Raw genomic sequence first — 27,134 nt, forward strand, 5'->3', positions numbered from 1 at the left:
GTAGTTGTGCTAATTTAATATGCATTTGTCAGCAAAAATGTACTATATAAATGGTACTTGAATGTCATTTGCAAAAATCATTGATCTGAAGGTGCACTTAATGACACCCACTATGTTTATTTTATGTGAAACGGAGATCATTTGATGAGATGGTTGATGTGCTGTCTTGCAGGCCTCCAACTGAGTTATGGGGATCTTAATGGGAGAATATTAGTGTATATACACCACTGAATCCTTCATTTTAGCTGTAGTGCACACAATCAACATAGTAAGCACGTGCTCATTGTTTGATCACCTGAACACATTCAGAAGTTGTTCTCAGAGACTGTAAAAATATAAAGTATGCAGATAGCTTTTATTGAAAGGTGGTTTCTGTATATTATCTTCTCAGTTAAACAACATTCAAAGAGCAAAAGATATGACATAATTAGATCAATTATATATTTAGATCTATTATATAATTATACATAATGTGTATAAGAATCCTAATCAGTAGTTTGCCTTTACTAAAACCTATGTTAAAATCAGCATAAAGCTGATTATCACTTTCTTGCTTCTAGTGGTGACCATGTAACATTTTTAAGTCCCTTTTTAACCCGCTTGTAGAAATATCAACAGTGGAACTAATTGAATTTCAAATAGAGAGCACTAGATGAGTAACGATTTCTATCCAGCAGAGCTATTGACAATAGAAAGAGGAGAACATCACTGATGATGGAATTGTTTGTTGTGATGCAGAAATGTTTGAGAAGTGGCATTCTATTGGCATATATTAAGTGACCTCACAAATATATGAAATAATCACCAAAATTAAAAATTATGTATTTAAGGGAGATGGTAAGAACAAGAGTAGTATCAAAATAACTCACAAAAGTAAATAGCTACATCACACAAGAGAAAAATTAGTAGGAAAATGGAAAATGGTTTCCAATCTTAAATTATCTTATTTCCCAAGCACTATAGTTTCTCTGAGCTTAATAGAGTAATATAAAAATAATATTTTAGTTGTGCACATCGCAAATAATAGATTCAATTATTGGACTGTTCTAAGAAAATTATTTGGCTTGAATGGTTTGATAAACTATATTTAAACTTAGTCCTAATAGTATGTTCAAACACTTATCCTTGGTGATGTAGTAGGTTAGGAGTTGGGCTGATAACAAGTAGTTCAGCAGTTCAAAACCACCACCCTTAGGAGAAAGGGGAGGCATTCTACTCTCATAAAGAGTTAATATATAGGAACCCTACTCCCAGGGGCATTTCTTCTCTGTCCTGGGAAGTCCTCTATTTCACAGAGTCACTATGTCAGTGAGGTTTTTTTCTTTTTTTACCATTTTATTAGGGGCTCATACAACTCATCGCAATCCATACATACATCAATTGTGTCAAGCACATTTGTACATATGTTGCCATTATCATTCTCAAAACACCTGCTTTCTGCTTGAGCCCTTGGTATCAGCTCCTCATTTTCCCCTCCCTCCCCACTCCCCCCTCCCCTGTGAACCCTTGATAATTTATAAATTATTAATATTTTGTCATATCGTACACCATCCGACTTCTCCCTCACCCACTTCTCCACTGTCTGTCGCCCTGGGAGGAGGTTATATGTAATCTGTTCCCCCTTTCTCCCTCACCTTCCCTCCACCCTCCTGATATCACCACTCTCACCACTGGTCCTGGGGTGTTCATCTGTCCTGGATTCCCTGTATTTCCAGTTCCTATCTGTGCCAGTGTATATCCTCCGGTCCAGCCGGATTTGAAAAGTAGAATTGGGATCAAGAGAGTGGGGGAGAGGAAGCATTCAAGAACTAGAGGAAAATTGTATTTTTCATCGTTGCTACACTGCACCCTGACTGGCTCGTCTCCTCCCCGCAGCCCTTCTCCAAGGGGAGCAAGTTTTTTGTTGTTGTTGCTGTTGCTAGATTTCCTTGGTTAAGTGTATACATTCTTATTGTTTGAAAAAAAAAAAAACATTCTCCTAACATTAAATTGTGATTTTACTATCATGTAAATGTAGCACATTCACAGTAGAATTCCAAAGATTAGTGATGGGGGCTTTAACATTTAGAGTGCTTAAATTCTGTGCTAAGATAGGGAACAACTGTGTGCTTTTCCATTTTTTTCCCCATTTATCAAGTATGTTCTCAAATGTAATCTAGTATCTAATTCAATTAATGATTATTATCTACCATATTTTAATATACACGGAAATGTTGATCATGAATATGAAACAATTTTATTTATAATTGGTAAAAATATAAAGGTAAGTTCTCTTGCTATAAAATAAATTCCACTTCAATCCTTTTTCAAAGATAATTACATATATTATCCTTGAAAAAATATTGAAGTGGAAAAAGAGAATTTCTTCTGCTTAGTCAGAAAAATACCCATAGAACTGTTATAACTTTATTTGTGAGAAAATAAAGTGACTCCTTCCTTGACAAAAACATGAGTTAATATGTAAAAGCCATTTTTGTAACACTTTATAAAAATGAATAAATTGAAGCTAAATGTAGAATGAAATTATAATTTTTCTTATATCAACTAACTCATCTCCCAGGAATTAGATATCTGCTACCTATTGTGAGGTGACAAAGTAACTCTAAGACAGCCCAAAACTTTGTATTAACACTTGAGAAAGATGCTATTACTGTGACCTAAACACATTATATAAATTACCCACTTACATTGTGTTTTGTTGATCCCCTCAAGTTCCAAAACTGACCTTAAATCCCATTCAAAGGATAGACACAAATTTATGCTCTTCAAAGACTGAGTCTCTATTTGTGTGTCACTAATTGTGCAGGGATCAAATGCTTCACACTGTACACCCCTACCATGGCCTTGTTATGTGGTGGCCACCTTCAACACTAGACCAACAACAGTTGGGCTTATTTAATAAACTTAGTTGTGGTGAATTGATTGGATAAACGCCAAGTCCAATGAATATTGGAATTGTCAAATTTGAGAGAACAAAGTGAGATAAGAACCGCAAGTGATTGAACTAAAATGCATTAGTGAGGTCTAATCAACTATAGCAACATCTAGCTTTACCAGAAGAAGCACCAGTTCTTACATCCTGGCTTTTGTAAAGATAACTTGCAAAACTACATTAATCGAGGTTTCTAAATTTCCACAAGCCACTACAGAAAAATAGCTGATCCCTGTTGGCATAGTGGGCTACGTACACGTTTGCCTGCTAACCTGAAGGTCAGGAATTCAATATTACCAGTCACTCTGCAGAAGAAACATGAGGTTTTCTATAAGGGGGTACCCACTCAAAACACACACTTTACCACCACCCACACACACACCACCGATCCACTGCTAGAACATCCAGCAACTCGCTCTGAGTTAGTGCACCCAGTGCAGACATCCAAGCAGATGACTTTTAAAAATGTTTCTGAGAATGGGATCACAGATTTGGCAAATGTATCAAGCATAATGGAGAGTACTTTGAAGGTGATAAAGCTGTTTTTTAAAAATTTAAATACATAGTAGCTTTGAAAAGAAAATCCGGTTTTTTGTTTGGGGGGTTGGGGGGACGCTCTCGTGTTCCTGCAAAGATTTACCATCTCAGAAACCCATAAGCATGATAATACTTTTTCCTATAGGGTCACTATGAGCCAGAATCGACTCAATGGACATGAGCTAGCTAGCCAAATGAAATGGTGGTGCTGAGATATGCCCAAATACATCTTTTGGCTGCCTTTGTTTCTGCGTTCATGTAGACTCAATTGCCATATAATAACAAGTTAAAATTTCAGCAAGCAACTAATTTACAGTTTCATTCTTTCTTGCAAATTAGGAAACAGTTTTCTCATAGAAGCATATTATTCTTTTAATACAGTTAGGCATCCTTTTCACGTTAGCAGTGCAATTGAATATCATCTGCATACAAAGGCCTGGACTCCCTTTAGGGTCACTTCAGAAAATGCTCAGTGTATCCAACCTAACTCTTAATTTAGGTGCATTTGCACGGAACTGCTGTTGATTGATTTCAAATGCTTCTCTAGTACTACATTGTTTAATGAGTGCCTTTTAATGGCACTAGGCAAGGAAAATTTGTAAATCATGAATTACATAAGCCTCGTGCTTGACTAGAAAAATGTATAGTCACTTTGAAAATATTGACAGCATTCAATTCTCTTATCTTTGGCTTCTATAAACAGTAAAGTAGTGAGGTTAAAAGAATATGGCATTGTACACTTCTGAAAGATACATTGTTTTCACAGTTATGCATTTTTAGAATATTCTTCAAATATAAATGTATATTTTGCCAGCTAAATGTATAAGAGATTTGTTCACATTGTATATGTAAAATTAGTCTCCAAGTATCCTTAAGCTCCGGTGATTTAGAGGGTTATGCATTGAGCTGCCAACCAGAAAGTTAGCAATTCAGCAATTCCAAATTACCAGCTCCACTGTCATATAGAGAGGAGGCTTTCTACTCCTGTACAGAGTTGCAGTCTCAGAAAACTAAAAGATTTGGAATAAACTATATTTTGTTTATATCTACTTTGTCTTAAATGGCCTCTACAAGTTAGAGAGGATGTCTGTTTGGGTACTGTTATTGGGCTTTCAAAAATATAGTAAGTAAAAAATTATATATATGTGATATATATGTATAAATATAGATCAAAATATAGATATAACTAAATATACTCACAATATATTTTGTCATAAGATAAGAAGGGCTACACTTATTTTACTTATATGAAGAGTATCTATCTAGAAGCACATCTCTACACCCACCCCAAGGGGTCATAAAGAAATATGAAGTTTGAAAAAGAAATATGCTTTTTTTTACTGCACCTTGCATAGCAGCACTATCGTGAGGAGTCCCACTGTTTTCTATTTCAATATCTGGAATTCCAGTATCTGAAAAAAGTAATATTAAATATTAATATACAGGTCTGCATCCTGATTCCATTTAACGGGAAAACTAGCAAACCTTAACTTCAATCTCATAACGAGCAAAAGCACTTGGGTGGCAATTTTGTTTCTTGTCTATTTGTTTGTAAACTTCTTTTTTCATCTTTGTAATGGTAGGAAAGAAAAGTCTGAGCGGTTGCTGAGTTTCAGAATTGGGTATATGGTAAATACCCTATTTCTGCATATTATCTCATAGTGTGCATGTGAAACAAATGGACAAAAAGGTTGTGCATTTTACAAGAACTTTATAACATGTGGTATCTTTGCAAACAAATGAAATGCTTCTTTATTCATTGCATTCAATATAAATGAGACAATTTTCAAGAAAATAATGTGCCCATAGACTAGTGAGCCCACTATGTCTAAACAATGTCTTGACTGGAGAATCAGGAAAAGATGACAGCTGTGATTGCATAAATGGAGGTGCTCCTATCCAGATGATGCTGCTCACCTGCACAATGTGCTGGATGTGGAGATTGTCTCTACGAAGTGAAAATGAACACCAGACCACAGGCTGTGTCTCGTCTTCACAAGAGACATGTTATAGAATCACAGTTTTTACTAGTGTGCTCTTCAGAGCAGCTTCAGAACCGACTAATTATGATGTTAAAAGAGTTTGTGTGTGTGTGTGTGTATATTTATATATTTACTTAGACATTTATCTCAAACTGGGTCTCAGTCACTCTGGCTAGTTCTTTTTTAAAAGGAGAAGATAAAAGTAAATGCATAACTTTCAAAGCAACTTCAAATTTAGCAGAAATATTAAAAAGCTATAAAAAAGCAATAAGGTTGGATATGTGATCTAACTGACTATAGAATCTCAAAAGATTAGATAGAAATGTTAGGAGATCGTGAGATTATGTCCACGGGGGAGGTGCAATTAAGAAAAGAAAGGTGAGAATGGATGCACAACTCAGAGAATATAAATCAATATCATGTGATTGTATATGTAGAAGCAAAATGGTTGAATTGGTATGTGTTTTACTGTGTATGTTCTCAAAAAGACCAAAACTAGTAAAAAAAGAGGAAGTTGTGCTTTTATATTCAACTTTAAATATGAATTTTAATGATCTAATGCATATTCACACATGAAGGAGACCTGGAACTCAGTGGTTAAAGCCCTAAAATATTCAACAGAATTTCAGTGGTTGTAACCCACCAGCTGCTCAACAATTGGATATCGTTGAGTTCCATACAGCCTTGGACAGGATGAGACAATTATACTCTGCTCTATCGGATTTCTATGAGTTGGACTCGACTCCATGAAAAGAGGTTTGGTTTGGGTCTTCATATACTGCTTAGTGTGTACAGATTTGCTTGGGCACCATGGGTATTGGAATAACAAATATCAATGTATCACCCGATGTCTCCAAGGATAAACAAGAGAAAGAAAATGAGTTTAATAGATGGGGTGAACGAGCCTATTGTTCATGCAACATGCTTTGAGATTTTATTTGCTGATATTAAGTTTGCTATAAAGGAGCCCATGATTTAACAGTCCCCCTCCCTTGTAATAAAAATTCCTTTTAAACCTAATCAGCAAGGGTGCTCTTATTCAGGAAAGGGGAAGTGGGGCGATTTAGATAATCATGGAGGCTGAAACCTTAGTGGACACTGGTCTGACAACCTCAAGGACAATCAAGATATCGATTGATGGTCTGATAATCTTTTGGGAAAATGATGGTCCTTTCCTATGAAACTTGCTCTATTGCCCCATTGCTTGAATGTCTGCTGAACATTACAAAACATGTTATCTTCTGGGTTTGCTGCAAAACCTATTATTCCGCTCTCCCTACCCAATTGGCCACAACATTTGTGGTATATATAATATGTTGATTTTCACTGAATCATAAAACAGTTTGGAGGCTGAAAACTCACTATTTCCTTGTGGCAGTGTTTGCTGGAATAAACTTAGAATTTCTTGAATAAGTCTGGTTTGTCTTCGGCTAAAAGAGTGATGGGCTTCCCGGACACTTTGTCTACTGGCAACAATTTGAATGCAATGTGCAGTTGCTTCTCCTTTACAAAAGAAAACATAACCGCTAGAGTAGAACTTACTTGAAGTTGGATTTCAAACATGTACCAAAAAACTTAAGTAGATGTTGAAGGCTTTCAATTGGATTTTTTACTTACAGCCACCCCTGAAGAATTGTTTCACAGGGGTTTCTAAAGTGTAATCTTCATGAGAGCACATTGCCAAGATCTTTCTGTTTTGAAGTGACTAGATAGCTCCCTACTGCCAGATTTTCTTTTGGTTAACAGCCAAATACTTAATCACTGTTCTACATATATCCTTAGATCAGAGCCTGACAACAACTGCGCATAGAATATTTATTGTGTTGCTGGTCACCAATGTTTGACTCTTGGCTAAATTGTTCCATTGTATGAGATATTAATATAATGGATGTTTATTTGCATCACCATGATTTATTGATCTAGCATTGTATTTCAGTGGAGAGCATAAAGTTCCATGAGGCAATAGTAACAAGAGAATAAAACTTGTAGAGAGAAAATAATACAGTTGAATCTTTGTCCAAAATTTACTATCTAATCTTAGCACAGTAAAACAAAGTCACCATATCTTAGTTCTTTGTATGTCTCACATATGTGCAGAAGGATATGTATGAGTGTTCATAAAATCTTCACGCTCATCTCTGTTGTTTACATATAGCTGTTAAAATATACAATCTGCCAATGTGCAAATCTAGGAGAATATGTAAATTTCATAAAATCAAATGACATTATATGATTTCAGGAACTAAAATATTTTATGATGTAAATGCATCCTCATACAGGATATCCAGAGATTTACTTTGAATATTAGTTACTACTTCTTAGCCAAATAGTCCTTACACATCTTGCCCTCATTATGCACCTCAACATTGACCCAGTCAATCTGCATTGAAGAAGCAACCTATAGCTGACCAAAATAGAGTTCACCAAGCATCAGAAGATTCTAAGATGAACATTTCTAAAGCACTTATATTTCAGATGTCATAATATCATCAATGTTATTGTTTCTACTGCAAAAGTTCGCAGGATTTCCTATTATGCTTAGGCTATTTGTATCTGCTATAATAGGTATTTTACTTTTAGGACATAGGTACAGTTGACCCAAGCCAGGTATTTTTAATCATCTTCTATGCATGTGAGAATTGGACATTGAATAAGGAAAATCTAAGAAGAATTGATGCATTTGAATAATGGTGCTGATGAGGACTACTGAAAGTATCATGGATTGCCTAAAGAATAAACCTATCTGTTTTGGAAGAAGTACAGCCAAAATGCTCCTTAGAGGCAAGGATGGCAAACCTTTGTCTCAAGTACATTGGACATTATTAAGAGAGACCAGTCCCTGGAAAAGGACATAATGCTTGGTAAATTAGATGGCAAGCAAAAAAAAGAGGAAAACTGTCAACAAGGATCGACACAATGGTTGCAACAAAGGGTTTCAAGCAAAAAAAACAATTGTGAGGAAGGCCCAGAACCAAATGATGTTTCATTCTATTGTCACGATGAGTCGCAACCAACTCAATGGCACCTAACCAGAACCACATACTACAATAGGAATTATTTTGGCTGGTTTATTTCATGACTTAAATAATTTGATATCAATGTGATATTTTATAATTCTTATGGACAAATATTTCCTTGCTTCCCCCCCCCCCGTTTTATTTATCTTTATCTCTATTAACTGGGTTTAGCTTTTTGTATCGTGATTGTGAAAATTTAAATGATATATTATTACCTTTCAACATCCTCAGGCCACTGTCACCAGTAGTAGCTTGCTTAAGTGCATGCTCTACTTGTTCTCTGCGCTTGGATTCAAAATCCAAAGATTCCTGCAATTTTCTCTTGGCTTTTTTCTCCTTCTTCAGGCGCTTTTGCATAGCAGCTGAAATGTAAAAAGGCAAATGACTTGTAAAGGATTGGCTAATGTAATATATTGGGCAGTTCTGATGAATTATGAATACATACAGATATAACTTTTGATTTTCTTCTTTTATCCCAATGCTTGTCAGCTATCATCCACAGAGTGTATTTTTTGAAACTGTAGTTCAATCCTGTAATTGACTTTTTTATATTTTCACTTTTACCAGTTGTATGTTTTATGTGCATGTGCATTTATATAATGGAGGTACTGTTGAGGGATTGCTTCATACTTTGATTAATTATGCATTTAAGGATAGTATTAAATACTTTACACATCTTTTAAAATACAGTCTTAATATTAATCAGGGCATTGTTTTTCATATTCTACAAGTACAAAAGGGTAAAGTTATCTATAACAAAATATGCTATTTCTTTGAAACAGAATGACAAGTATATATTTTTTCTAAAGGGTTCCTAGTTATAAAGGTTATTATATTTTTACATATATGTTCATATAATCTATCCATCTACCTATTTACCTACCTCCATACCTATCTACACTGGCAAACAATTCATAGAAAAAAATCCAATATCTTTCTATTTCATTTTCTATAAACCCTTTGAAGGCCACACGCACATCTACATATACACAAACATATTAAAGCGCTTAACTTTGAGTAATGGTTACATAAAGAGGCTATAGCAGCACTGCTTTACCACTATGAGTTGGTTCAGACTCAGAGTGGCCCTACTGTGTACAACGGAATGAAACCGAAAGCCATCCTCACAGCTGTTCTTTTGTTGAGCCCACTGTTGCAGCCATTGTGTCAATCCATCTTATGGGGGCCTTCCTCTTTTCGTTGGCGAGTTTCCTTGGTAAGCAGAAATAGGAAAGAACTACTAAAAGACAAAGCTCATTTCTCAAACTTTTAACTAAAACTTTAACTACTCTAACACATGATTGTTTTTGATCTCTGCAACTGTGGCAGAATTTTCTTAAACAGCAGATCCAGTCTATCCCGAGGAAACCTAGACTGCGGACCATAATAAACTTATGCCTGTGTCTCACAGCCTCATTAAGCCTATCAACCTGAAAGAGCTTGTTACCCTTAATTTACTAGATTAGGAAAGATTTCTATTCATATACGCAGGGTGATGATACATACTCTATGTCTCATGTAAGCAGGAAGCAGCTACAGATGGAGAGATTTTGCCCCTAATCCCTTGAAGCATTATGTACATGCTATCTCTTGGGGGTGGTGTGTGTGTGTGGAAGGGGAGCGGTATGCAACAACTCGAAGGAATCAAGGTGAAGATTGTGGGCAGAAAGTGTGTGGGGCTTCATGACAACATTTCTACACTACATTTCCCAGAACTCCTTGGAAGCTCCTGAGAATCCTGTGTGCTCCAGAACTTAAAATAAAAGCTTGATGTGCGTGCGGGGGCAAGAAATATGAACTGCAGCTATGGGGCTGGGTAAGGTTTTCTTACACCTAGGAGCTTCTAAATGAAATTAGTTTTCCATTCCCTGTCTTCCAAAAGTAAATATTTATTTTGATAAGACGAGAACCTAATTTTGGTAACATTGTCATGATACATATAATTATATACGTTTTTGTGATAAAAGGTGAACCTTTTATTTGAAGTGGTGCAATTTGAAGCAGAGAGGGAAAATAATGGTATTATGATTATAAAGTAACATATCTCCAAGGATAGCATACAAAGAGTAAGACAAAAATATTGCTATTTGGGTTTCAGTTCATACATGCACGAGTTTATCCCATATAGAACATGCTTAAACACATCAGTGGCTACAGACAGGTTCTTTCTCAATAATGCATCTGTCATAGTCTCCTTCCAAAAATAAATGTATAATCAAAATGGTGGCTTCCCAGAAGATCTGCTCAGCCAGTTAAATTTAAGCCAGATTGGTCAGCTCAGAAGGTTAAGGAGATCATTTGGAGGAATTCCAAAAGGGTAATCTTGTTAGTTTCTTGTATGACACAGGAAAATTTTAAGCTTATTGGGAAGCAGTGTTTTTGTTAAAGAGAGAGGGTTACATAGGTGAGGAAAAGGTCACACAAGTTGAGCTACACATTTTTTCATTTGCTTGTTTTCTCTGGAAATACAATGCATCTGCTAATACTTCAATGATAGCAAGGGCTGTCCTATGAGAAATTCATTGCTAAACTCTATCCCATCTACACTACAGCTGTGATCCTGCCTCTTTACACATTCTTTATGTTCCTAAAATGCAAAAAGCCTTTCAAATAAATGTGCGTTGAGTCCCTCCAGAGCACCCAAACTGTCACTTTTATGTGGTAGAAGCTGAAGAACACAGGGTTCATTGGGGAAGGGTTGTTAGGAAGATGGGAAACACCTCCTTAAGAATTTTATAGACCTAGATGAGGAAATGTCAACAAACAGTATCTTCACATTTTTACAATTTTGTTTAATAAATATTTCTATGATTTTTTATGGATACATTTTTACTAACCTTCACGCAGTAAAAATCCCTATAATTCTTTTTTTTTTTTTACAGTTAAAAACACTTTCACACTAAGTGGGAAAAATTGTCCCACCGAGTTAGTTTTCATTGTTAACCAAACTGTAATACTTGAATGAGATATATATACACATTGCATTAATATCACTTACAGATAAAACTCTTGGAATTATAGAATGTTAGAGCTTTAAGAAACACAAAGGGCAGAGTCAACCAGGGAGCAGTATAGTACTGATGAAACACACAATATCCCTCTGGCTCCTTGAGGCTCCCTCACCCCCCACTATCATGACCCCGTTCCTGCCTTCAACTTTGGGCTAAACCGGAGCATGCACACTGGTACAGATAAGTGCTCCCACACAGGGAATCCAGGTCAGATAAACCCCTCGGGACAGGAATGGCAGTAGCGATACCAGGAGGGCAAGAATAAGGTGGGGATTGGAGGGGAGGAAAGGGGAACTAATTACAATGATTGACACATAATCACACACACCCCACACTTGAGGGGGATAAACAATAAAAACCATGGGGGACGGGAGACAGTGGTTGGTGTAAGATATGAAAATATCTTGGTATAAGATATGAAAATAACCTATCAAGGACTCATGAAAGTGGGAGGGAGGAGGGAGGCAAAAAAGAGGAGCTGATACCAAGGACTCAAATAGAAAGTAAATGTTTACAAAATATGGATGGCAACATATGTACCGATATACTTGATACAATTAATGTATATATTGTAAAAGCCCCAATAAAATTATCTTAAAAAGAGAGAGAGAGAGAGCAAAGTCTGGTTATTAAGAAAACAAGGGCTGGTCACCATCCACAAGACACATAATGACCCCCTAACATTAAAGAAAAAAAAAAAGAAAGAAACCTTAGTTCTCACCTTTCTTGATCTTGGTCTCAGGCTTTGAAACTCCTGCCTATGTGATCTTTGGTCTTCACACTTTGAAAACTACTAGCTATGTTATCTTGTGTATAATTCTTGACCCATGAAAGATTCCATTTCCTCATGTATATAAAAGAGATAATATTATTTGCCTTGCTGAGTTGCTATAATGCTTACATGAGATATATTCCTAGCACAATGCTTGGCACATACTAAGCTCAGTTGAAATACTCTAATGATATCTAAAGGCATTCAATACCTCAAAATGTCAAATAATTTATTTTCATTAATGTTTCCGGAGTGTTTTTCTTTTGCCATAATATCTTATAAGTTTAACTTATGTAGGAAAAATGTAAAAGTCAGACTGGTTAAACTAGTGCATGTATTAACTAGAATCTAAGTAGTAATAATCTATTGTCTTATCCTTATACATACAATTCTTGTAGATATGTTACTTTATTATCAATAACATCACTTTACCTCTATGCCTTCAACTATTTGACTTCAGGTAAAGGATTAACCTTTTATCACAACGATATGCATACATATGTATCATGATAATATCATGACAAACAGAGAAATATTGAAGTTATTAAGGGTATCATTTTGCTTGGATCTACAGTCAATGTTAACAGAAACAGTAGTCAAAAATTAAATGACATGTTTTATTGGGAAGAGTTGCTTCATAAGACATTTCCAAAGTATTGATGGGTAGAGATATCATATTGAAGACTAAGGCGAAACTTACCCAAACCATGAAATTTTCATTTTCCACATGTGCATGTGGAAGTTGGACAAGGATTAAGGAAAACCACTGAATACTTGATACATTTGAGTTATAGTGTTGGAAAAAATATTAAAGGTACTCTGGTCTTCCTGATGAACAAACAAATCAATATTGGAAGAAGTATAGCCAGAAAATTCCATAGAAGAAAGGATTGCAAAACTTAGTCTCACATACTTTGGGCATGTTATAAGAAGAGGCTATTCCCTGGAACAGGACCTCATGCTTGATAAAGTAGGTCAATGAAAAAGAAGAAAATCATTGTGATAGGATGGAATCTTTAGAGCTCTAAAAGAAGTGACACCTCTGTGGGTGCATAGAAATATATTTATATTAAAATGGCTCACAAAGCAATAAAAGTTGGTAAGTCTAGCTTATGTCTGTGGGTCAGATATAAGCTAGACTATTCTTGATGCGTGTGGCTCCAGGAGCTGATGAACATGCAGCAGGAAGATGAATCTGGAAGACCACAGACTGGTGGAGGAGGAGTAGATTGAATCTGAGGTTGGCCAAATGAATCCACGTTTGTTAATATGCTGATGGCTCCTGAGATCAGCAGGCTACAACAGGAAGTCAAAGAACCAAATTCAGGATACAGATCCAGCAGGAGAAGTGAAGATCCACACAATGCCGATCTATTTCGAGTAGGCCACATTCTGAATGACGCTTCCGTCAACTGTGTTAAGGCTGTGAACTGATTAAGAAGGGGGTACTCTACCCAATTCTCCCCACAACTGCTTGGTTGCTTCACAGATGTTCCCATGATGGAGTTGACCAATTTCACTATGTTAGGTTGTATTATGGGAGAATTGGGCCCACACAAGTTGACACAAAACCTAACTATCTCAGTCCACTCCTCATCAACTTGGCACTTGTACATATTTCCTGAAACTGCACATATTCTACAAACACAATAATAAAGTCTTACTAGCACCTAACATGATACAACTATTATGCATACAACTGAAAATGAACTAAGCCCATTTGTATTTTGTATTTTATAAGTGCACAAAACCAAGTGCATACATGCAAATAGGAAATATTCATAACAACTACAGTCCTCATTTCTGCAAGTAGTCATGTGGTTGTAGCTGGCATTTATAACTACCTTCTTCTACTACACATTTTGTATTCCTTTTCTTCTCAGAAAATACCTTGGTTGAATGTGGTTATTTGCCTGGTGGGTGACCTAGAACTTCATTCCTGAAGAGTTGGGCCATAAGTAGTCATATCAGAATTGGTTCTTATAGTATACTGGTGACTTAAATCACAGGCCATGTTGATATTAAGTGGTAACCTAAGAAAACTCATGGATTCCAGACATACTCTTTTTTACCACTGTTGTGTTATCACAATCCATTTTGGTAATCAGGATCAATCACACCACTCAATACAGTAACTCTCTTCTTTGACTTTTTATCCAGAGGGATTAGGAGTCCAAAATGGCCAGGAGGTCCTTTTCAGTTCTTCGCTTCCAGTTCAGTGGAATCAGTGCTGTGGCTCCAGGTGGGAGTATTTTTCCCTTTGGAACTCAGACTTCCAGAGCCAAAGAGCATAGGATTGTGGGACCAGGAAGCAAAAATGTTGCAAGTGGATTACTAGGTGTAATAGTGATTGGTGCCATTCTCATTTCCACCCTTTGCTTCATGGGCCCATGAGTCCTGGCTATTGGAGACAGCACTATATTTATGGGCACTGGTTTAGGGAATAAGCAACCTCCTGGAGAACATTTTCATAACCATGCAAGGTGTTCTCACCTAGCTGGCACAGTAATTGTGTCTTTAGAAGTTCGTTCTATTCTATCAGGCCAGCTGCTTTGGTACGATGACGGGTTACATGGTATGACTTCATTTGCTATGAACTGAGTCATTGGTTCCTCGGTGATACTGTATGAGATACCATGCAGATGGATAAGACATTCTCTAAGTCCACGAATGGTAGTTTTGGCAGAAGCATTACATGCAAGGAAGGCAAATATGTAAACAAAATTAGTGGCTATTCCAGTAAGAACAAAATAGCTGTTCTTTTTATGAAATCTGTGGTCCTAAGTAATCAATCCATCGGCCATCAGCATGCTGGTTGGTTTCCTGAGAAATGCCCCCATATCTGGGCTCTTATATCTGATTTCTGCTGCTGTCAGATGGGGTACTCAGCAGTGCTAGTATCCAAGTCAGTCTTGGTGAATGTAAGTCCATGTTGCTGAGTCTACACATAACCCCCATCCCTGTAAGTATGGCCACCATGTTCATGGCCCCATTGGACATGGCCAAGAGTGACTGGGAAAAAAAGATCATTGGTTTCCACAGAATGTATATACTACCCACTTGTTTCTTTAAATCCTCTCTGCAGAGGTAATCGTTTGGTGAGTATTCACATGACACCCACATTTTCATTTGGGGGGAGCACATTCAGAGATGTATATTCAAGTGATTCTCCTCATCTTCTTTTTTGTATAGATATAAAAGTTTATTAGTGGATACTAGGGTCAATATAGAGAGAGTGGTGGGGGTGTGGTGATGGGAAAACTATATAGATTATGGAATGGTATGCTTGCAAACAGATTCTTGTAATTGCTGTCAGTGAGGCTTAAACCTGTAAATAACTGAAAAGGCAAACCCTGTGTGATAGCTATAGAAGGGGACTTCAAAAAGTTTGTGGGACACTCCCATTATTTTAAAATTTATTTTCAGTCATCACTGGGGCCATTTCTTGCTGCCGCATTGTTTGATAGCCTGCTCTTTCAGGTGCACGGTCAGGTCCAGGGCCTTGACAACACTTTGCAGGACTGAGAAGTGCTTGATAAGCTCAGCAAGGCAGAGTCAGATTGTTCACAATGGTCTCCAGGTCATAGTCCAGCTGCTTGGTCATCTTGGAGAGCTCAAGGCAGGTTGGCCCTTGCTTTGAGCTGAAGAGGTGCAATGTGTCTGGCAGAGAAGGAGCCACTGAAAGTGCCAGCTACATGGTGCGCAGAGTGTGGCTGCTTCTCTGGTACCACATGCAGCACACAGGAAGTAGGAGCCATGCTATGAGCTGCATTTCCAGCCAAGACCTCTTCACACCTTCTTGTCACCAATTTTTCAATAGCAGTCTTTCAAAGTCTCTGACCATTCTGCCAAAGTATTGACCACAGGCCATGTTTCAGTCTACAGTCACTTATTTGGCCATTTCTCCTTCCAAGCAAACTGAATAACCATGTGTACCCTCAAAGTTCTGCCTATTGGAAGGCTTTCCCTTTACTATTTTGGTTTAGGGATATCCCAGAAAAGGGATGTAGTGCTACTACTGTCCAGTTGCAAGTGGTTCCTGCATTTCCTAAAGAATAATCAGAACACAAGCACCAGTTTTCTCTTCTTGTAGTCAACTGATCATAGATCATAAGAGAAAGGTGGTCCTGTAACAGGATGAGAGACCAGCATTTGGCCCATTTCCCCGTACATTCAGGTCATGCTCTAACCCTGTCTCATATATACCACGTCCATTTAATGACGGAGTGATGCTGTACACATCCAACTTCATGACTATTCCATTCAGACAACATAATTGGCAGCTCAGTTCAAATGGTGACTTGGGCTATGGTGAGCTGTGAAGTCTCCATGAAAGCCCAGGAACAGGCCAAAAGCTGTTTTTCAGAGGGGAAGTAATTGTCTGCAGGGTATGCCAATAGAGGCCAGCCAAAGACTACAAACTGCATCTTTATCTGCCAATGGATCAACTAGATCATATGGCCCAGAGGCAGAGCAGCTTGCACAGCAGCCTCAGCGTGTTGAAGAACCTTTTCTTTTTCTGGGTCCTACTCAAACCTGGCCACTTTTTGAGTTTGTTTACATCTAGGTTGAAGAGCACACCCAAAGGAGGGCTATGTTGCCTCCAAAATCCAAAAGCCTTGTGACTCCTTTAGAGTTGTAGGAGGGGACAAATTCAATAATTTAGCCTTCACATTAGTATGAGTGCTTCACCATATTGCACACCACTAGACCCCTAAAAAGTTCAATGAGGTGGAAGGCACCTAAATTGTTGTCAGGTTAATTTCCCACCTTCTAGCATGCAGAAGTTTTACCAACAAATCTAAAGCAGTTTATATTTCTTCTTCACTAAATTCAGTAAGCATAATGACATAAAAATAATGGGCCAGTGTAACATTTTGTGGAAGGGAAAAGTGATCAAGGCCCCTGTGGATTAAATTATGACACAGTCCTGGAGGGTTTATATAACGCTAAGGGAGTATTGTAAATGTGTATTGTTGTTCTTGCCAGCAGAAGGCAAACTGCTTTTGGTAATGCTTCAAAACTTGAACTGAGAAAAAGGCATAGGCCAGTTCAATAGCTGTATACTAAGCACCGGAAGAATTATTAATTTGCTCATGCAAAAAAACACATCTGGAACAAGAGCAATTGGAGCCACCAGCTGTTTAAATATATAATAATCTCCAGTCATTTTCTAAGGTCGAAATGATTTTTGACAGGCCAATGGTAATGACAGTTTAATGGTGATGTGGGAATCACCACCCCCATGTATTCTTCAAGTCCTTGATGGTGTCATTCATTTCTTCATGAATACACTGTTGCTTTTGGTTTACTAATTTCAGGGGTAGAGTCCGTTTTAATGGTTTCTACTTGTTCATTTGCTCCTATCACGATAGCTCTTATTCGACATTTCAGGTTCTGAAAATTTCTGAATTTATTCCAATAATAAATTTTGGAACTTGGGAAATTAGTATAGGATTGATTTGGGTACGCACTGGACCCACTATGAGACAGACCTGAGATAAGACTCCATTAAGAACTTGACTTTCATATTCTCACACTCTGACTAGTAGATCTTAAAAAAAAGGTTTTGGGTCTCCTGGAATTAATGAATTAAGAGACAGGGTCCATAAATACCCCCAAACTATGATTATTTCCATTTCCCCATTGAACAGTCAATCTTGTGAAAGGCTGCAGATCACTTTGGAAAAGACTGGGATAAAGACAAAAAGTATAAACCTTTGGTGGTATAGCGCGGTATCCTTGCTCCCATTCATTGAAGTGGTTGTAGGTGTGCAAATGCCTTAAGTATGAGGATTGATTGAGCAGCAGTGCCTCTCTATTCTGACAACTTCGGTAGACTGCCATCCACCTGATCTAGAATTCTGCTTATATAAATCAAGTAAATAGGAGTAGGTTTTCCATCAATTTCACTCCTAGAGACAGACACCTTGCTTAAGTAACCAATCATATAGGTCCATTCATGTCAGGCAATTCTGATATTTCTTTGACTCTGCTGTTCATTATGGTACCCACACCAACTTTTTCTCTGTGTATTAAGTGTTGCCACCTGGCCCCTACTCACTTAGGATCCAATTAGCCCCATGTCAGGCAAATATCTTAATTCAGTTTGGGCACTTTCCGCTGTCACACCTGGCAAATATAAAATAGCAATAACAGGAGTTTCCAGAATGCTGGGTCTCCATTGCCACCTTTGTTTCTTACTGTTTGGGTAAAAGCTGTGTCTTTGGGGCACTCCATTTGTGGATCTATAGGTTTATCCTGATAAATATATTATAACATGTCATTTTTCCTTAGCCTTTGGATACCTTCTTCTATAGTTTACCAAGGACTCTTTACCATAGTTTACCAAGGTGACTCTGGTTCTTCAACTTGACTTAGTGCAGTGGTTCTCAATCTGTGAGTCTTGACCCCTTTGGGGTTTGAACAACCCTTTCACAGGATTCTCCTGAGACCATCGGGAAACACATATTTCCGATGTTCTTAGGAACTGAGACTCTGCTCCTCTGTCTGTCTCCAGGCGGGTCCGTCCACATGCAGATACGCCCACAGAGGAGTACTTGGTGTGAAGACTGTTAGCCATGCTACACCATGCTTCAAGGCAAAATGTCATTTATTTCTCAGTAGAAATCAATATTTCACAATATATAATTATATATTGTTTTGTAGTAAATCACTATGCTCTAAGTATGTTCAATTTGTAACAATGAAAATACATCCTGCGTATGAGACATTTACTTTACGATTCTTAACAGTAGCAAAATGACAGGTATGAAGTAGTAACGAAAATAATTGTATGGTTGGGGGTCACCACAACATGAGGAACTGCATTAAAGGATCGCGGCACTAGGAAGGTTGAGAACCACTGACTTAGTATAAGCCATGCTTCAGTGAAGCAACCAAATAAGCTATTAGATCCTTTCCTAAGCTCTCAACCTGAAGCACTGAGTGAAAAAATCTGACCTTAGTTAGCCCATATCATGAAAATCAGAGTTTTCCAACCATAGGTCCCTTTTACATTATACTATACCCATAATAGTCATCTCCACACGTACTCTCCAGGTTTATGCCAGTACATATTAGAAAACTCTAGCAGTTCTTTAGGAATATAGCACACCTCTTCCTGGGTCACCATCTGGACTTCGCCATTGGGGACTCACTGTGACTTAAGTCTAGTTATAGGTCTAGAAGCAGTAATGCTATTGAGGATCTTTCATGGGAATAGGCAGTAATATCTTGTAAGGCATCTGCCTCAAGATATCCTCCATATACAGCTTCAGATGCCACATCAACATGCAGCTATGGCAGGTGTAGAGGGAACAATAGTTTTCCTGAGAGTGAATTCATCTTTTCAGATGGGAGGGGTGGTACTGGTGGCTAGAATGTCTCAGTAGAATCTAGGGGTTCAATGTCCTCATCTTCCAGATTATCAACCTTTATATTCCCATCCCAAGTTTTGGGGTTCCATTTCTTCCCAATCAGCGCCTTCACTTAAAAATTAGACACCACGCTAGAATGATAATTAAACTGGCATTGTACTTCGGCTGCCCGTATGAGAAGACTCTGAGTCTGATTTTCAGAAATGATCAATTCTGCTACTTCAATAGATAAGGTACAAGAGGAAGATCAATGTCATCTAGGCAGCATTTGATCCAGGCACCTGAAATTCTGAGTCCATCTCTTTCTTTTATCAGTTTATCTCTGATAAGTAGTTCCAACTAACCAGCACCCCTATACTTCTTCATCCTGACAAAATTATAGAAAGATATAAAGCACACAATCATCCAGAACCTCACTTCTTACCAATACTTCATCTCTTGGTAGTGCTATTTTGGATATATGTTTTGCAACCTCATGCCATGGATGAGCAGTGCTCTGCTCTCTTTACTAATAGAGACACACCAACTGTAATAACAGAGACAACTGCCGTGTTCTCAATGCATTTAGTCCTAATCAGACTTGAGGACCAATTAGAAAAGTCATCTTTACAATACCAAATGTGCCAGGCTAGGTTCTCTAGAAAAGCATTTGCATACATATGTATCTAGAAAGATATTTATATCAAGAAGTAGCTCAAACAATTTTAGAAGTGGATGAGTCCAGTCATGTTCAATTCCATAGGTTAGATGTAACCTAGAGATTTCTCTTGACTTATATAACTGCAGGGACTGACAAATAGGAAACATGGATATGAAGCAGGAAGACCACAGGCCTGTGGGTGCAAAGCTGAATGAATCAAAGGTCCACCAAATGAATTTAAAGGTGGCAGTGCAATGATAGCTTCTGGGAGTTGGCAGGCAATATACCATATATATTTGTGTATAAGCCAAGTTTTCAGCACATTTTTTATACAGCTTTGGTAGTAAAATTAGGTGCCTTGGGTGATATTCGGGTCAGCTTATACTCGAGTATATATGGTAATAGAAAATCTACAAACCAGATGCAGGATCCAGATCCAGAAGGAGAAGTGAAGCCAGCTTCCACACAATGCCAATCTATACAAAGAGCAGGCCACACCCAAATGAACCTTATCACAATTGTCTCAAGGCTGTGACCAGATTAAGAAGGTGGTACTCTACCTGTTCACATAAATGCTTGGATGCTTCACAGAAGATCCCATCATGGAGTTTGCCATACTATGTTAGATCATATCATTGGAGAAACCTGGCCCACCTAGGTTGGCATAAAGTGTAACTATGACAACAAACAAGAAAATAGATAGATACTATGGCTGCAACTAAGCTCTCAAACATAAAAATGATTATGAGGATGGTGCAGTGTTTCATTTTGTTATAAAATTGGTGACCTCATATGTTTCAAAATTGAACTGAACTGCCAGGGTTTTCAATGATTGATTTTTTTCAAAATCATCAGAGTCTTACTAGGTGCTCTGAATTGATTCAAATCTCCAGTTTGGGCTATACAAGTCACATGCATTAACAATTTGCACCTTTTAAATCTAAACCAACTGCCATTGAGTCCATTTGTACTTATAGATACCGTATAGGACCTGCTTCATAGGGTTTCTGAGACTGAAAATATAAGTGGACTGTCTCATCTCTCTTTTGCAAATGATATGTGTGTTTGAACTGCCAGTCTTTTGGTTAGCAGCAGAACATTAAGCCACTGAGATATACAGAAATTTTATAGAATTTTGAAACTAGAAAGAAATTTAAGTAATCTATTAGTTTCATTCTTACTTTAGGTAGCTATCCTAAAATTTCAGAAACTAAGTAGTAGCTAATATAATTCAATGGTGATAGCAGAGTCAGTTCCCATAATTCTGTTAATTATTAGATGTAAAATGCTAAAAAAAGAGTGTTTGGCACATAGTAGACCCTTGATTACCACTAATTACTACTATTACTTGGAGTAATGGTAATAGTCGGAGTTATAGTAATGACAGTAATAGTAATAATAGTTATATTGGTAGTCATGATAACATTATTATTGAAATACTTCATAATAAATTATATTTTATATGCAACATTTGATCTACCATGTGTAAGAATATTTAAATGTCAACAGATATTATAGCAGAGATACAGATGTACCTGAAAGTTCTAGGAGAATTTAGCAAACAGAAATCAATTGAGTAGGTCCCTAAAAGTTAGGAGTGGATTTTACTGTATATACTGTATTTTCACAAGCCAACTGGAGAATCTTATTATATTGAACATATAATTAATTTGTACTTTCTAGTAAAACTTTTGCCTACTAAAGAAATAAGAGTTTTAATGAAGATGTTAATCATAATAATATATTTGATATATCAAAATTATAGATATGCTAATTTCTCTAGACATGGAAAGACAATTTATTCTTTGTTTTATAATGTTAATGGGTTATACAAGATAAGACAAGTTTAATATTTAAAAAATATAATTGCTAAATTTACAATTTGTTCGGGACAAATGATTGATTCTAAGGTCCTGAGTAATTTTTCAGTCTCTTGCAACAGATTTCAGAATATGATTCTCCTTTGAAATAGTAGATTTAATTCAGCCCATATCATCCGTTCATGTTCAGAGGTATTATCCAGATTGTGAATACTTTACTTCTTTCTTCATTTCTCCTTCCATTCTTTAATTATTGACATTTTAGTCTTGGTGATCTCTCCATAAGAACAAGCAGAGAAAAGTAGGCATAGGAGTACGTAAAAAGAGAAAGATGTTAAAAACCACAATGCTGACATTTTCTATGTAGTATTTATAATAAGTGTGAGAAAGAGTTGGAAATTATTGACTAAAGCAAGGTTGTTTCTTTTTTGTTTTCCTTCTTTATTTTTTAACTATACCATGGATATGATATAAGGTAGTTTCATTATGCATAATTGTAGAAAACCAAATGTATAGTTGCAAAGTTAATTCTATAAAGGAATAATTCAATATTTCTCCTTCTGTCTATTTCTATCCCAATTTCTACTCTTCTGATTTAGTCCTCATCAGCACTGCCTAGAGGAGAGCAAGCTTTTTACATTGTCTCCTAACTTCTAGGTTTTTATCAACTCCCCTTTAATACACAGTGATACCTCAGTTGTCAAACTCAATTCCTCCCAAATTCATGTGAGAGCATTGAAAAGTTTGAGAACTGAACATAGTTTCCCGTAAGAAATAATGGAAAACCAAACAATTGGTTCTGGGGCCCCCAAGGTACACGTAACAATGCATTTTCCCAGGACTTTAAATCACGATGGTGGCTTTTAGCCTTCTTGCCTCCCACTCTCTGGGACTATGCTATTGCAGTGGAGCGTTTCCTGATTCATCCAAGTTACCAGTGACTTTTCAACCGCTTCTACGGTCTGGGTTGTCTTGTGTGGTTAACAAATTCACACAGTCCACTACATTAGCCACTTCAACCCCCTTCCACCACCACCACCACAAAGGTTGCTAATGTAGGCTTAGTCAGGTTGTATTTGCCTGCCAAATCAGACAAACCTGATTCAAATCTTGCAATGGTTCCTTTCTTTAGCTCTATCGAAGTTTTCACAGTTTTCCTCTTAGCTTTACTACTGGTATCACTACCTTTCTTTACAGCCATGGTGATGATATTTTATGCAAAAAAGCACAGTGATGAATATTTTCTGCACAAACACATGCACTGTATGTTGTCTGAGTGAGAGCAGTGCTTGACTGAAGCGTCATACCTTTGTGCCTGTGGCTAGAGGTGACGTATGACTCACTCTCAGCCTGTATAAAGTTATAAAGACTGACCATAGTTTTTTCAAACTTTGCTGTTTCAGTAGTTGAAAGTTTGAATCTGGAGCCATTCGACAACCAAGATGTCACTATTCCCAACAAGAAACTGGTTTACCTAATTGAATTCTGATCAGATGACACCCCTGTTCATAGGTATTTCCCTTCACATATAGGATACAGCACAAGCTAATCCGTTCCATGGTCAGAAACAAAACAAAAACCCACTACCACCGAGTCAGTTCTGACTCATAGCTCCACGTCAGTTCCAAATCCTCTTGACCCTAGAGGGCAGAATAGAACTGCCCCGTAGGTTTCGGAGACTGTAACGCTTTACAGGTGTAGCAAGTCTCATTTTGCTCCCGCGGAGCAGCTGATGGTTTCAATCCGCTGACCTTGCAGTTAGCACTTCAACTCATAACCACTTCCCCACCAGGGTGACCCTGTATAGAGTTTCTAAGGTCACACGTCTTCACAGGAGCAGAAAGCCTCGAATTTCTCCTGTAGAGTGGCTGGTGAGTTTGAATTGCCGCCTCTGATGACACTACATTGCTTCACCAAAAGTGCCAATTCGGACCTTTGATTAAAGACATCCTTTATAATTTAGCCTCTACCTGACTCCCTTTTCACAGCATTTCCTTCCATTCACCTCTTAATCTTCAAAGTCACATTAATAACAGACTATATATAGCTTCTTAGTCATGAGGTTTTAAATTGCATGCATAGCCTAAAGGTAAATATTTTGTAATAAAAGATCCTGAAACCTGACGACCTTGCAGATCACAACCCAACATGTAACCTATAACACTAGGTCTCTTGGCACAAAGTATTTCATCTATAATAAATGGTCATAGTGCCCACATTAAGATATAGTTTATAAAATTGTGAGGGAACTGATAATATTCATATTTTAAAAACTGCAACTGACACAAAGTAGAGCTCTAGCTCACAATATTTTATTATAAGATATTTACCTTAAGGCTTATCCATGAGGTTTAATTCATCATTTGTTTCAGAAGTTCAAAACTACCTGAATATTATTATTATTTAAAATGTCTCCAGCACAATATTCACTCAGTAACCTGTTATGCTTACTTCTGCTTTGAAGCTCAACTGCAAGTTGTCTTTCCAGATTTTCTCTAATTTCTCTTTCTCGGTAGAGCTCCATCCGCAGTTCCTTCTTTTCTTGCAAAATCTGTTTTTCCTGGATGCGAGCATTATCCAAAGCCACTTTCAGCAGACCCTGTTAAAGTACAACAAATGATATGCAGTTTATCCTCTCTGTTTTAACGTCTAAAATATAAAGCTATCTTTGTAGGTCCCAATGTCTTGTATTAAATTTATTTTGTTTATAGAAATATTGTTGACCTGAATGTTAGTCAACAGAGTCTCCACGGAGGACAGACTATCAGCAAGAATGAATGCTCCAGGGAACCCCGCAGGCAGCGCCTGTCCAGGAGCCAATTGTATCTTGTCCAGGGGTGGCTTCATCACTGGAACTGGTATCTCCTCTGAAAAACAAAATTAATATCAGAAAATACGCCCATACACAGCTAAAATTGTTCACTATATTGCTTTTGTCACGAACAGAAATTATTAAACATTTTGTTTCTAACATCTACATGATGGGAAATCCATAATAAAAAGCAATTCCTATTCCCTAGATGCCTCTAAAAGAATTGCTGTGGAAAATAACTACTGAAATTAGAACAATAGTTACTGGTAAAGAGGCTTGACATTAGAAAAATATTTCTACAATATATACAACTGACACTTAATTTCTGATTACCCATAAATTGAATCACAGAGTATCTTCATGGTAAAGCATAAACTGCTTTTATTTTTTCCCTTCAAAAACATTTCTATTTGTCTTCATTATTTTAACAGATTTAGTTGGGGAATAATTTACATACCATAAAGTGTAACTGCTTTTTCAGTTGAATTAAGTTATTTACAATACATATTTGGAGGTGTGCAATGATTATCACAGATCCAATTTAGATCATCTCTCTCTCTCAAAAGATCCCTTAAACGTATTTACAGTTAATATGCTTTACTGCACAGTCCCAGAAAGCTACTAATGTATTTAGATTGTATACATTTGCATTGTTCTAGATATTTCACTTGTTATTGGGGTTGTCAAGTCAGTTCTGTTCATAGTGACCCTATACAAAACAACAAAAAAACTGCTTCATCCTGTGCTAGCCTGAAAAACGTTGTTATGCTCGAGCTAATCATTGTAGCCATCATATTAATCCATCGTGTTAAGAATATTCCTCTGTTTCATTGAGCCTCTACTATACCATACATGGTGCCCTTTTGCAGGAACTTGTCTCTCCTGATTACGTGTCTAAAGTATATGAGATGACGTCTCGGCATCCTCACTTCTAAGGAGTTTTCTGGCTGCAATTCTTCCAAGACAGATTTTTTTGTCTTATTCTTCACCCGCTGCACTATTCAAATGCATTGATTCTTCTTCAATCTTCCTTACTCTATGTCCAACTTTCAGATGCATATGAGGTGATGGAAAATATTAAGTCTCGGGTCCGGCACACCTTAGCACTCAAAGAACCATCATTTCTTTTCAACACTTTAAAGAAGTCTTATGCAATAGATTTACTCAATGCAGTGATTTGTTTGATCGCTTGACTGCTGCTTCCAAGAGCGTTGACTATGGATTCGAGTAAGATGAAATCCTTAACAACTGCAAATATTTCTTCGTTTATTGTGATGTTACCTATTGGTCTAGTTATGAGGATTTTTGTTTCTTTTACATTAGTTGTGACCCATATTGAAGCTCTGATTCCATATTCAGGAGCAAGCGCTTCAAGTTCTCACTTTCAACGAGCAAGGTGGCCACCTGCCTATCTGCCAGTCACCAATTGTGGATCAGCCTTCCTCCAAGGCTGATGCTGCATTCTTCTTTATATATTCCGGTTTCTTGGATTATTTTGTCAGCATACAGATTGAATAAGTCTGGAGCATGTCAATCCTGACACGCACTTCTCCTGATTTTAAGCCATGCCTATTCCCTTGTTCTGATCTCACAACTGCCTCTTGAGTCATGTAGAAGTTCTGCATGAGAACAATGATGTGTTCTGGAATTTCTGTTCTTCTCAGTACTATCCATAGTAAATCATCATCCACATAGTCTCATGCCTTAGCATAATCAATAAAATACAAATAAACATCTTTCTGGTATTCTGTGCTTTGCACCAAGATCCATCTGACATAAACAATAATATCTCTTATTTCACATCCTCCTGTAAATCCAGCCTGAATATCTGGCAGCTCTATGTAAATGTAATCATGCAGCCAATGTTGTGTGATCTTCAGAAAAATGTTAGTTGCATGTGATATCAATTATATGTTCTATATTTTGCACATTTTTGGTCACTTTTGGAATAGGTGCAAATACAAGCGGCCATCTAGCTCAGAAGCAACAAAGCCCACATGGAAGAAGCACACCAGCCCGCATGATCATGAGGTGTTGATGGGATCAGGTATCAGGCGTTTAAGACTCAGAATAAAACCATATCCAAGGTGAATGGGGGTAGGGGTGGAGTGGAGATCCAATGCCTATCTGTAGACAACTGGACATCCCCTCACACAGGAGTCACAGGGAATAGATGATCCAGTCAGGGGGCAGTATAGCACCGATGAAACACACAACTTTCCTCTATCTCTT

At 37.3% G+C, this 27,134-nt stretch overlaps 1 protein-coding gene across 1 annotated transcript in view; it reads right to left on the reverse strand.

The window, feature by feature from the left end:
- Positions 1-280: 280 nt before the first annotated feature.
- Positions 281-27,134, reverse strand: part of DACH2 (dachshund family transcription factor 2) — a 781,274-nt gene continuing 754,420 nt past the window's right edge. Inside the window, exons 8-12 of the mRNA XM_030885734.1 lie at positions 24,815-24,957; positions 24,542-24,689; positions 8,684-8,830; positions 4,811-4,881; positions 281-325 (exon numbers count right to left, since the gene is read on the reverse strand). Of these exons, the coding sequence (XP_030741594.1) occupies positions 281-325; positions 4,811-4,881; positions 8,684-8,830; positions 24,542-24,689; positions 24,815-24,957 (554 nt within the window). The remainder of the gene's footprint in view (positions 326-4,810; positions 4,882-8,683; positions 8,831-24,541; positions 24,690-24,814; positions 24,958-27,134) is intronic.

The sequence above is a fragment of the Echinops telfairi genome, unplaced genomic scaffold, assembly GCF_000313985.2.
Source record: "Echinops telfairi isolate 266 unplaced genomic scaffold, ASM31398v2 ScPeMD7_42;HRSCAF=159, whole genome shotgun sequence".
Taxonomy (NCBI): Eukaryota; Metazoa; Chordata; class Mammalia; order Afrosoricida; family Tenrecidae; genus Echinops; species Echinops telfairi.